The sequence below is a fragment of the Monodon monoceros genome, unplaced genomic scaffold (genome assembly GCF_005190385.1).
Source record: "Monodon monoceros isolate NGI ecotype Baffin Bay Population unplaced genomic scaffold, NGI_Narwhal_1 Super_Scaffold_4, whole genome shotgun sequence".
Taxonomy (NCBI): Eukaryota; Metazoa; Chordata; class Mammalia; order Artiodactyla; family Monodontidae; genus Monodon; species Monodon monoceros.
The window spans coordinates 48401603-48414712 of NW_021703781.1; the positions used below are offsets into that span (position 1 = coordinate 48401603).

General features: G+C 42.2%; 1 protein-coding gene across 4 annotated transcripts in view; it reads right to left on the reverse strand.

Annotated features, from left to right (window-relative positions):
- Window positions 1-283: 283 nt before the first annotated feature.
- IDE (insulin degrading enzyme) overlaps window positions 284-13110 on the reverse strand; it is a 111800-nt gene continuing 98973 nt past the window's right edge. For 3 of the 4 annotated variants that reach the window (XM_029245480.1, XM_029245482.1, XM_029245481.1), the window contains 6 exons: window positions 12551-12718; window positions 10736-11008; window positions 9593-9654; window positions 4019-4091; window positions 3255-3322; window positions 285-2596 (listed from right to left, as the gene is read on the reverse strand). In XM_029245480.1, coding sequence (XP_029101313.1) covers window positions 2501-2596; window positions 3255-3322; window positions 4019-4091; window positions 9593-9654; window positions 10736-11008; window positions 12551-12718 — 740 coding nt within the window. In that variant the 3' untranslated portion in view covers window positions 285-2500. Of the gene's footprint in view, window positions 2597-3254; window positions 3323-4018; window positions 4092-9592; window positions 9655-10735; window positions 11009-12550; window positions 12719-13110 lie in introns of all 4 variants that reach the window. The other variant, XM_029245483.1, reaches the window with a different exon arrangement.

Consider the following 13110-nt stretch of genomic DNA (forward strand, 5'->3'; position numbering starts at 1 on the left):
AAACTCACAGGACAAATCTTTCTGGGTTTGGGGTCAGCAAGGAGTTCAACCTCTCACACTGAGATTCCTGTTTTACAAAAGTGATCTACTCTTAAGACTGTGAAATTGACCCATTTATTTGACTAAATCGCTGTTACCCAGATTCACTTAAAAAAAAAAAAATCCACTGCTTCCTACATTGGGAACAATGAAAGCAAGAAACATCGTCAAATCGGGATGTTGAGAGGTAGGTTGAGGACTGGCCACTGAAACTGTAAAAATAATACAAATGCAAACTCCAGAGGTGAAATTCAGGCAATTTATTGTAAACAGGATTACCCTAGCACTCTACCACGTACTGGCTGTGTCACATGCTCTCTCTTCCACATCAAGCAGTGAAAAAGAAGACTTTTCAAAAAGTCACGGGTAACTAACACCTTAGTGTGTTTCGCAAATCTCATTTACTAAGCGCTGAGTAAAGAGCAGTAGCCAGGTAGTCTGCTATTGCTCAGGGACTGCAGCTTGGACCCATGTAGCTGAATCCATAAGGATGCCTGAGTGATCCAACAGTAGCTCTAGATCCAAAGTGGAAACCAGACAACGCTAGAGTACGCTCAAGAGCAACCACAGGCTCCTGTAAGATGACGTGAGATGCCGTTCAGATTTCTTCACGTGACTTTCTCATAAAAGTGACACCGTTCAATTTCACCCCCTCCCTTTTTTTTTAAAGAGCAAAAAGTTACCCAGTAGCACATAATTTTCCACAGAAAAGATATAAGTGGATTTTTTACTTTTCCAGTGGTGGATTTATGCACTCAGGACTAGTTTTTGATCCCTCTCGTATATATCTGCAGTTTGATGAAAAGCTGCATAGTCTACAAATGCATAAAACCAGAAGGAAGTGATGATGACTCACGCACCTTCTGATGGACAAAGACAGGCTTCATACAAGGAAGCTCTTGAAGGCAGGGATAAAAAGATGGTTACAGCACCACATATGTCTGACAGTAGAAATGGAGCCCCGCTTTCAAAAGCAGCCTCCACAGTTGGGATTATCATTCTTGCCCCAAATTCAGATTATTCAGAAAAACAGCAAATGTGAAAACTTAAGATGTGAAAAGACATGACTCTACAGAAAGAAGTCCTGGCAAATCAAGTCATATGGAGGTGAAATGTCATTTGAAAATGCCATTCTTTACTTTGCCTGAGTTAGTGAACTACAGGGCCACTTACTGTTACTAGTGCCTGTATGTCTCCAATTTCTCTTTAAGTTTTAATAACAGTAAATATTTCAAAACAGCTGTTAAATCTACAGTAACAATTTCATCCAAAATTGTATCTCATGAAAAAAAATACTTTTTAAAAGTTCACTCCAGTCATCATCTATGTGTTTGTATGTTTGAATTTATATATTCAAAAAGTAACTTTACACTTAAGGCAGTATTAGACTGGTAGCAAAACAGGATTCAGAGTCTCTATGGAGAGCACGCTATTGAAGAATCCAAGGCTTTCCTTTTTATACCTCCAAAAAGGTGTCTGTGTACGTGTTGCCTTTTATATTCATAATGGGGCAAATATTTTGGTTCGTATACTGACTGCAATTTCGTGGTAGTAAAAAGTTACAGGTGTTTAGAATAGATGATGTTGGAAAAGCATGTCACACACTCAGTGGGATCTGAAGTTGACCCTGTTTGTTTTTGTTAAATAAATACAGCAACGTGTTGATGGGAAAAAGTGACACTGATGGAACACTGCAAACCAGCTATGAACAAGAATGTCAATATAATTCAATCAGAAAAAAACAAATCACAGTAATCCTGAGAAATTCAGTTTGGGACAAAATTGATGTAAGGTAAGTCTGTATTTCTAGCACTGTAAATAAGTAGGGTGTTCTAGAGTTTTCCAGCATTTTACTAGTTTGAATAAAAAACATGTTCAAATTCTATAAAAAGATTAAAACCATGCCTTATATAATCAGCAATTTCACTAATAAAAGAAAATTACATTGCTTTGTTCATTATCTGCCAAATGTAATGTTCTCCATTATTTACATGAAACCATTAAGTAGAAAGCAAAGTTGAGGATCCATTTTTAAAAAGGTATTATCTTTCTACATGTTTTTAAGTCTTTTCTGTCAACCTAGGAGGCTTTTAGAAAAAAGCTAACATATTTTTCTTCTGACAAGTGACTATTTTACAGAATAAGGAAGAAAGTTTCTATAGGAATATCATCCATCATTTTAAGTATTGTTATATAAGGGACATTTCTCTTAGTAATGAAAAGAAAACTTTTAAAATATTAAGAGGCATGTATTTTAAAAATATTCTACATCTATAAGATTTTGTAATTTAATTACTTTGGATTTTTAATATTTCTACATAATGACATTTGACAACTTTTTTTTTTTTTTCTGTTTTTCTAATAGTGAACCAGAAAATATTAAAATGGCCAAGATTGTTTTCCTAGCCCTTGGAAGACTCAGGAATGCATCCACTTGCACTTTCCCACACGTGAGGAATCTTCAGAGTTTTGCAGCCATGAAGTTAATATGTGGTTTCACAAGGGGAAACAGTGGCAAACCACGCTTGAACTCAGTCATGTTCTGAATCACTTCAGGCTGCAAAGAAAAAAAGCTTTCTCTTAGTGTATTTAGCCTAAAAAGCAGACCGAACAGGACATAAACTTTATTTTTACATAAACACACTAGTTTCTACACTATATATTACATATTATATCTACTGACCTCTCTTCCTGGATCAGTAAGGTCAGAGGGTCTATGCAAACCTATGCTGAATGTCCCCAGTGGGACTCTGGGCCAGAGGGAAGAATCTTGGCTCTCCTCTGGGCACTCGAGGGCAGACCCACTGAGGGCTCAGGACCGCCACTTTGGCGGAGTGGTAGAGGCCAGTGTGCCCTACCGGCAAGAGCCTAATTACACTGCCAGCTTCCTCTTCTTACAAGTAAATGACAACCTTTCCAGATGATTAAAATGCACAAGCACCATGGAAAAGGCTGGGATAAATGTGGCTGGAGATGACTCATTGCAGAGTAACACAACTGTTCAAGCTAGAGGACAAGGCGGACAAGAGCAAAGGCTGAGTCTCTGCAGCTAAAAAGGAAAGAATGGCAACCTGGTCTTTAAGGGAGACCTAAAGTAGATGCCCGAATACCTCGTAACCTGAAATCTCTAGGTCTTATGTGTCCTGGTGAACAAGCTCCTTCTAAGTAGGAAGTCCTCTAACAGGGCAAGCTAACATGAAATTTATATTTCTTACTTGTGGCAAGGCCGGTGCTTGTGACAAATTTATATCATTTTGACATGGGAACTCTCCAACCACAGGACCTATAAAAAACAAAAGGTTTAATGCTTTGCACTTACTGATACTTGTACACAAGAGCAAACAAACAAACAAACACAAACCAGACTCAGCTAAAAATCTGCACCAGGTCCCGTTCATGTACCTTTCAGATCCTTTTAGGGTGTGTGCTCCCAAGGCCTTGTTCGCTTGTCCTGCCTCCTATCCAGAGTGTCCCTAATGATGGTTCATGATGTTACTGTGCTTAAATAGCCTTGGCCGCAGCTGCCTTAGTGCCCAGCTCTGACCTCACTGGACCCTGAGGCTCTGGCCACCCGGAAGGACCCAGTAAAACAACCTGGAAGGCCGGGGGAGTAAATGGTCATGGGGCAAACCGTCACAGACAGGAGATGGGAAGGACGGATAAACTGCTCACCCTTCCCCCGCCACATGCAGTTGTTCCACACAGCTTCTTTGGAGATGCCCTACCAGCACCTGGCCTTGTTTTCTTATGGAGCTGTGGCCAGCTCGGCACTGTGTCCTCTGCTGTTGGCTCTCTCCTTCACTGCCTCATTTCCTTTTTCCCCTTATTTTTGCTTTGACAGAGGAGACCCTGTCTCCAGTTAGTTCCCCTTCTGTGCCCCTTTACTTCCTGGTGGTCTATAAGGGCTGTGGCTATGGCATGGTACAGCTATCGCGTGCCTAAAAACACACTTTTGAAAAAGCCAATACTCAATACTTACAAGAATCCATTTCTCTGGCAAGAACATGGACGGATACCTTATGTCTTCTTGGGGCATCTACTGCCAACATTTCCTGGGTGGAAAGAATAGCAAGGTCACCCTTTTGCCCCACTAAGGAACTTAAAATGAGGTGCTCTCTTACGACCATGAAGAATCAGCTCTCACGCAGTCAGAAACAGTAAAGACGCCTCCCTTTCTTTCCCCTTACCTATAGTATTTCATTTGAACTCCACAAAAATTAGGAGGTAGGCAAGAATTATTCTTAACCCCATCTTACGATGAGAAAAGTGAGTCCAAGGAGATTAAGTGCTCAAGCTCCTACAGCTAGTAGGTACCTGGGCTGGGATTAAAAGCCTAGCCTAGTTCTCATTGGGGTGTGATGCAGGGCTGCACCTACTGATCTGCAGTGTCTGCAGAGACAACGGCCTGAGCTTAGTTAAGGGATGACCACGATGCCTGCCCCCCTAAGAAAAGAAGAAAACTAACATCTCTTGAGTGTCATCTTGTATCAGCCTCTCTCCTATGTTAGCTCACTTGATTCTCTGTAAGCTAAACATCACGATGATTCCTGTTTTAGAGGCTGACTCTAAAACAAAGAGTCACACAGCTGGAGTCACACAGCTTGGAAGGGATGGTGCCAGAAGTGAGGTTTGCTTGTTCTCTCCATTCCACCACGTTGCTTTGAGGGACTCCCCTTAGTTACTACCAAGAAAGCCAGGAGTGGTATGTTGGCAGAAGGATCCTATGGGGAAGTGTCTCCTCACCTTTTCCTTGATGCTGGACCTGTATTTGTCTTTTCAAAAGGGAAAACACAAGTTGTGATGCAGCTTCCCCTGATGCCTCAGCCAGCAGCAATGTTTTGTAACCTCAGAGGAAGAGATCAGCAGCAAAGCCAGACTGACTCACGGTTATTTACGGAACAGTTATTGCAAGCCTGGCCGTGTGCAGCTGCAATGGAAGCCCTGCTGAGGTTGCACAGCAAGCTTGCCCACGGCTTTGCCAGCTGGCAGAACAGCCTCTTTCAGGAGCTCAGCCCAGGTCAGCCTCCAGTAACACGCAGTGCCTCATCTGAGAGCATCTTACTGGAGTAAAACGTTTGCTTCCAAAGATCTATTTTTGATCCCTTATCACCCAAACCTTCATTGCCCTCTTAACCTGTATCGGTTACAGCAGAATATCCTGTTCAATTTCCTGACCAACTTTGGATAATCCCCATTTTTCTAAAAACCAACCAACTGCAGAAATTTCTTAGAATTTCTCTATTCTAAGGAACACTAGAGTGCTAAGAGATACTTATAGGTATTCTGTGCAAAAAAAAAAAAAAAAAAGTGTCCACAGTGACAGCAGCTTAGGAAATATTTTGTTAATCAAAACTAAACAAATGCTGGGCTAAAGAAATCTTAACTATGGGGTTCTTAGAACTTTTCAAAAGCTAACATGCTCTGTGATTCACCAAGAATGAGAATAAAGAGTAGTCATTCCCAAACGTACATGGTCATGAAACCCTTTTTTCTAGGTACCCCCTACTAGTATCTTGTACCATGGAACATAGCTAGGGAAAGCCTGTTCTAGATTTAGCGTAAGCTTGGTAATAAATACTCTCATTTTTTCAAGACAAGAAAGTCAGTCTTATAACTGCTATTTTCACAAATTCAATAATCAGGTACCACCTGTAACTTCAAATAAATAACAGAATTTGTGGAAGGAAAGAGAAATCTTCATTTCTTCTGGAAACATCACAGTAAGTCATATTAAGTCATCATTCTTTTTGAGCACACATAACTAATAATGTCTTAAAATAAATGTCTTAGGAACCAAAAAGAGCTGAACATGAGCACCCTCTTTTGTAGGCAGTTGAGAACAAGTAGCTAACCTCACAAAGTGTAACAGTCTTAAGGAGTAAATCAACACAACTAAAACCCACTGTATAACACCAAGGAGGAAAACATATTCCGATCTAAAACATTCTGATTAAAATATTTAAAAATCCTAAGATTGAGTATTACTAATAAAGAGATAACGATAGAGACTGTTTAATAAATGCTACTAAGTGCCAATCACTTTACATACCTCATTTCAATGAATACCCCATAATCTCTATTTTGTAAATAAGGAAGCTTAAGTAATTTGGCCAAGGTCACAGAGCTAGCTAGCTGGTGATAGGGCTGAGCCCAGAGTCTGTGCTCAGAGGCCATATGTGCTCCTGCTGCTGCCCCACAGATCACTGAGTGAGGCCAGCAGCTCTGAGCAGGGCTCTGGATGGCTGAACAGCCTGGCAGCGGACACGTGTCCTGGAGCCCTGCTCTCACACCCAACTCTGCCCCTCATGGTCCTACTGCAGCTCTCTCTCCACAGACACAAAGACTACCTGGGGTTATATTTCAGAACAGAATCTTATTTTATATATTGTTTTATTTAAAAAATATGTATGTGTTGGGAGTTCCCTGGTGGTCCAGTGGTTAGGACTCTGTGCTTCCACTGCAGGGATTATGTGTTTGATCCCTGGTCAGGGAGTTAAGATCCCACATGCTGCATGGTGTGGCCAAAAAATAAAAGAAAAAAAATTAAAAAAAAAAAAAGTATGCGCTTTTGTTACATACATACACACACATTTTTTTAAATAGATTTTATTTTTTCAAGCAGTTTGGGTTCACAGCAAAATTGAGTGGAAGGTGCACAGATTTTCCATATACCCACTGCCCCTTCACAGGCCGAGCCTCCCCCTTGTCAAAATATATATATTTTTAAAAGACTATCACTGGGACTTCCCTGGTGGTGCAGTGGTTGGGAGTCCGCCTGCCAGTGCAGGGGACACAGGTTCGAGCCCTGATCTGGGAGGATCCCACATGCCGCGGAGTGGCTAGGCCCGAGAGCCACAGCTGCTGAGCCTGCGCTCTAGAGCCCTCGCGCTACAACTACTTAAGCCCGCAACAGGGGAAGCAGCCACCACAATGAGAGGCCCGTGCACCGCGGCAAGGAGTAGCCCCCGCTTGCCGCAGCTGGGGAGGGCCCTCATGCAGCAGCGAAGACCCAACAGAGCCAAAATTTAAAACTAAATAAATAATATTAAAAAAAAAAAAGACTATCACTGCAAAAAAGCACAATTCCTCTACACAATGCAAGGGAGCCATGAGGTAAAGAAAATGGTAAATTGACCAGCCAGCCATGTCCATAGCCAAAATGGTTCAAATCCCATTGCTGAGAAAGGAACATTCAAAATACTGTCTTTTACCGTCAAATTTTGAACCTAAAATTGCTACTGTCTCTCTTTTCTTATTGCTAAGGTGTTGCTGGCTATATGAATACTTGTTTGCACATACAGAGACCAGAAACCTTGTCGTCCTGCAGAGGATCTGGGGGGAAAGTAACTGGTAGACAGTGCTAAATGACCCTTTTCTTCTATGAAACAATCAGCACCTCCACCCCAGGGCTATTTCCTTTTCCTCACTCTCCCACACAGCACCAACAGTGGTGAATTCGATCTGATTAGCCTTCACTGTACAATTAATTTCACAAAATCATTCCAATGAGAACTGCAAGCACCACTCCTGTTATGGCAGTTACAACAGATCCCTGAGAAATGACCTTGAAAAGCAGATGACATCCCTCCCAGAGATGTTAGCATGAGGCAGGACCTGAGCTCCCAACGAAAAACCTGGTGTCTGATAAATCAGATATGAACCAGGAGAAGTGGCTAAGGATACTAGATAGGGTATAATTCTGAGGTACTATGGTAATTATGGAGTAGAATTTTGTTCCTTGTCCTAAAAAACAGACATAAAAGTATTTTACACAAATTAGAGGTCCCAATACATTACAAAGAATATATATAGCGCTTTAGGTACAACTCTATTGCAGCATAAATTTTTAATTTCTGCACTTAGCATGGTTACTACACATTATATGCCCACTTAAAATTTTTGCTACCCTTCTATGAATTCTGTTACAGGTGGGGAAAATTTGGATGGTGTAAACCTCTTCAAGCTGTACTGGGAAAACTTTAATGGTGGTGCCTCTCTTTTCTCTTGATGAACTGAACTTTCTCAGTGAGCTCAGGCATTTAAAGCTTACAAATCTGGGACCTCCCTAGTGGCGCAGTGGTTAAGAATCCGCCTGCCAATGCTGGGGACACAGGTTCTAGCCCTGGCCTGGGAAGATCCCACAGGCCGCAGAGCAGCTAAGTCCGTGCGCCACAACTACTGAGCCTGCACCCTAGAGCCCACGAGCCACAACTGCTGAGCCCGCGTGCCACAACTACTGGAGTCTGCGCTCTGCAACAAGAGAAGCCACTGTAATGTGAAGCCCGCGCACTGCAGCGAACAGTAGCTCCCTGCTCACCACAACTAGAGAAAGCCTGCGTGCAGCAATGAAGACCCAACACAGCCAAAAATAAATAAATAAATATAATAATTAGTATAAAAAGTCATTCTACTTTAAAAAAAAACTCACAAATCTCTAGTTTGGGATTAGCAGATACAAACTACTATATATAAAATAGACAAACAATAAGACTATATTCAATATCTTATAATAACCTATAATGGAAAAGAATATGAAAAAGAATATATATATATATATATATATAAAATGGAATCACTTTGCTGTACACCTGAAACTAACATGACATTGTAAATCAACTATACTTCAATAAACACAATTAAAATAAACAACTCAGGAGATCTCTGAACACAGTTCAAAGGTGAGTAATCATTTATTTATTTATCTTTTGCCGTACGTGGGCCTCTCACTGTTGTGGCCTCTCCTGTTGCGGAGCACAGGCTCTGGACGCACAGGCTCAGCGGCCATGGCTCATGGGCCTAGCAGCTCCGCGGCATGTGGGACCTTCCCGGACCGGGGCACGAACCTGTGTCCCCTGCATCAGCAGGCGGACTCTCAACCACTGAGCCACCAGGGAAGCCCAGTAATCATTTATTTTTAAAAGGAGCCATAGTGGCAACTAAATTAGTGAAGATGATTTATAGTTGCCAGAGGCTGGAAAATAATCTGATTCCCAAGTTCTATTTGTTTTCTTTGCTCTTTCTTCCCACCAAAAGCTCAGCGATGTTCTTTGTGGGCTGGGGCGAGGAACAGAGAGAAGAAACAGAAGGGTAACCTAAACAGGTGGATCTGGAAGCCAGGAAGGGCCACCACGGTCCTCGGTCCAGAGGGAGAGAAAAACACTACTGGGTTCAATAGGGACTATCTCTTTTTCCTAACAGTAATATGTGTCAAAAATACTTAGGTCCAGGGCTTCCCTGGTGGCACAGTGGTTGAGAGTCCGACTGCCGATGCAGGGGACACGGGTTCATGCCCCAGTCCAGGAGGATCCCACATGCCGCCGAGCGGTTAGGCCCGTGAGCCATGGCCGCTGAGCCTGCGCGTCCGGAGCCTGTGCTCCACGACGGGAGAGGCCACAACCGTGAGAGGCCCGCGTACCACACACACACACAAAAAATACTTAGGTCCATAAAAATGCCTTCATAAATCCGGCCTGAATGGGTACAAAGCAGCAACACACAACACAGTGCATACAGTATTTCCTTATCAAAACCTAAACATGCAAATTGAACCTACCTTATAGAATTTGATAATATCTTCCTTGGTAAGTGTTTTTAAATAGGCAACTTCTGTATTATCTAAAAAAGTAATCAAACAAGAATTTACAGTATTTTCATTTTAAGTATCCCAGAACACTACACTAAACGACAATATACTTCACTCCAACACTCTTAAGAATCCATCTTTCTGAGTGATCATCTGCTCCTGCAAGTAGTAAGGGAATAAATTTCAAGTAAAAAGTAAGAGGATATCCTGTCTCTCTAGTTATGAGCTGTTGGGTCTTGGGCTAGTCACTTCAAGTTTTCTGAGCCTCAGTTTCCTCATCTAGAAATTGGGGATAACAACTACTTAACTGACAATAACACAATACCAGGGGCACAGGGCAAATGCTCAATAAGTGGGAGGTACTGGGTTGGCCAAGAAGTTCGCACAGGTTTTTCCGAAACATCTTACGGAAAAACCTGAACGAACTTCTTGGCCAACCTAGTACTATTAACAGTGAATCCAACTGCTAGAAAAATTACAGGTAAGGAAACACAGGCCCAAAAAATGTTACTTGGCTGAGATCTTTGGCTTGTTGGTGTCACAGTGAGAACACAACCCAACTCTTTCTGACTTCTAGTGTAGCTGAGCGCACTCCATTGTTAATCTGTTCTAAGAAAGGCAAAAGGAAGCTGATAGGCAGGACACTTTGGGGAGCACAGTCTCCCAAATCTAAAAGCACTGACAAATTTTGGGAGATCCCTAAAGGGAAATGTTTGAACCCCTGTGCCTCCAGGGCAGCACCTGTCTCAAGAGAGTTCAATTTGCACATTTTCCATTTAGAGTTATGAGAAATACCTACATATCTGTGCTCAGAACCTCAGGGGCGTACTGAATGAACACAAAAAGTGAAATCAGATTTATTATTAGTGCATTATTATGAGATACAGATAGATCCAGCTCTAGTTCAGAGAAGGAAAAAAAAAGCTCAAGTTTCTACTAGGAAATTGTTGTTACATTAAATAAAGATTCTTTAGAAGTGGTATGCCTCCACCCCCATCCCAAATCGTACTGGAACATCACCTACAAAACAAATACCATTTTGTAGAATGACATCAATGTCCTCAAATGTTTTACTTGCATGCCATGAATGTTGGGGCCCTAATTTTGCCTTACCTCTGTCAAAATTGTATTGCTGGGAGATGATCTCCCCCCAGTATTTAGCACACTCTGCAGACAGTTTCTTTGGTTTGTCTAGTCGACGAATCGCTAATGCTTGGATGTGTTTTTGGAAGGCCTCTTCTGTCATGTCCTCTATGGACTTTTCCATGGTAATTAAGAAAGCTTCCACTCTGCTTTCTAGGTAGTGAGGTGGCTTTTCTGACTGGATGATGAACCGTAAGCCCTGTATGCCATTGGCTCGGCGTGGCCCACTGAAGACAATATAGCCTGAAACGCAAACACCAGCCAGTCAGGACCTTGGCATTTGAGACATGGGTCACTCTTAATCTTTCAAAACTTATCCTGTCAGAGCAAATAAAATCGACTTTAGGGCTTTATATTATTCACCTCTGAAGAAATGAGCCATTAAAATATCTTCAGTTCCTAAGGACAGGGCAGAAGAGCTCCCTGAAGAATAGTTAGAAATTTGGAGATAAAACCCTTGTTTATCTTTCAGACTCAATATTCCCAGGCTCCTCCCTGTCTGCTAGTTAATCCCCTTCAATCCATGTTAAAGTTATTCTCATCCCTACGAAATGCTGGACTCATTTTCATCCCCTAACCATTGTCCTAGCTCGGCTTCCTTTCACGTCCAAGTTCCTTATGTGAACTTGCCTCCACTATTGCATTTCTTGCTAGATAACCCGTTCCTGGACCAACTCCATTCAGACTGCAAATCTTTAGACCAAGTAACTGAAGGTCATACTTCCACTGTCACCTTGTGAGCTCATACACTACCTACCGTCTACATCTTTCCTAAACAGCGTTCGTGGCTTGCCTTCTCCAGCTGCTCTGCCCCAAACCACACCTCCCTACCTTCAGCATAGCCTTTAGAGTTTGAACACTCTTAGTAGCATTTGCCACACTGTACTACAATTATTCCTTACAGGTCTGCATTCCTGACTAGATTGTGAGCTCCATGAAGGGAAAGACCATCCATAACTTATCCACTTTTTTTTTTTTTTTTTTGCTGTACGCGGGCCTCTCACTGTTGTGGCCTCTCCCGCTGTGGAGCACAGGCTCCACGGCCATGGCTCACGGGCCCAGCCGCTCCGCGGCATGTGGGATCCTCCCGGACCGGGGCACGAACCCGTGTCCCCTGCATCGGCAGGCGGACTCTCAACCACTGCGCCACCAGGGAAGCCCCTTATCCACTTTTGCTGTCCAGCATCTACCACTGTGGTTATTTAAAAAAAGATTGTTACTTGGGGACACTCGCCCAAATCCTTTTTCATTGGTTATTCAATGTACATTACTGGGGCTTGTTTCTTTCCTTAATTGATCAAAGCTGCCAGGATCTCCAAGGCTTTTAACACTGCCTAGAACTCTGCCGAAACATTTCCTCAACAGACACTTACTGAGTACCTTCTATGTGCCCCAGGCTTGGGAAACAAAGATGAATAAAAGAAAATACCTGCCCCCTCAATGAATCCAAAATTCAGTAAATCTAAGCTTCTGTGGATGGCTTGCTTCCCACCTTGTCACCCATAACAGACTTCCCCTAGCATCCCACCCAAAATGACCTTTTTATAGACTCGTATGTAATGTAAACACAGTATCATCTCCTTAAGAACTGCTCTAATGTCCATGCGATATTAACTGCTTATCTTCTAGAAGTGGATTCCCCACAAACAAGGCTTTCACAGTCTTTCTGAGTAGAGCATGCCTGAAGCATCATGCTAGGGGACTGTACATGTGGAGAATGCTCTCGAGAACACTGGCTGTTCCTCAAGGACTGAGGTGTCCTGCCATCCCCTGCTTCCCCCTCACCCAGCTGTTCCTTGGTGCGCAGGGTGTTGAAGCATGGCTCGGAGATGATCTGACAGAAGAGCTCCAGAAACATGTTCTCCGAGGTGCTCTGCATGTCTGTTTGGTAGTATATCTCGATGCCACAGTTATTGTGAACTTCATTCCTCTGCTGATAGACAAACCATCCTCCTAGGAAGTTTCAAGAAGACAGCAACACGTTCAAAAATTTATTTAGGGTTTAATAAAGTTACTGTTTTGTTTGGCTGTTATGAAGTTGTTCAGTTCGGTTGGTGTCTTTTGGCAGTTCCAAACTATTACAGTTAATTCATTAAGAATGTGAAACTCAACTTACCCAAGGGAATCCTAATACAGTGATCTGTACTTGGTAGGCCCTCTATAAATACTCACTGACTTTAAAGGGCAAAACACTTACAAAAAACCCATTTTATGACTAAGTATTGATGCTAAATGAGATCCATAGTTAATGAAATCTACACTGTAGTGTACATACTAGATTAGCTAATATCTATAAGAACTTCAACAGAAATACTACCTATGTTTTAATAACCATACAAAACAAT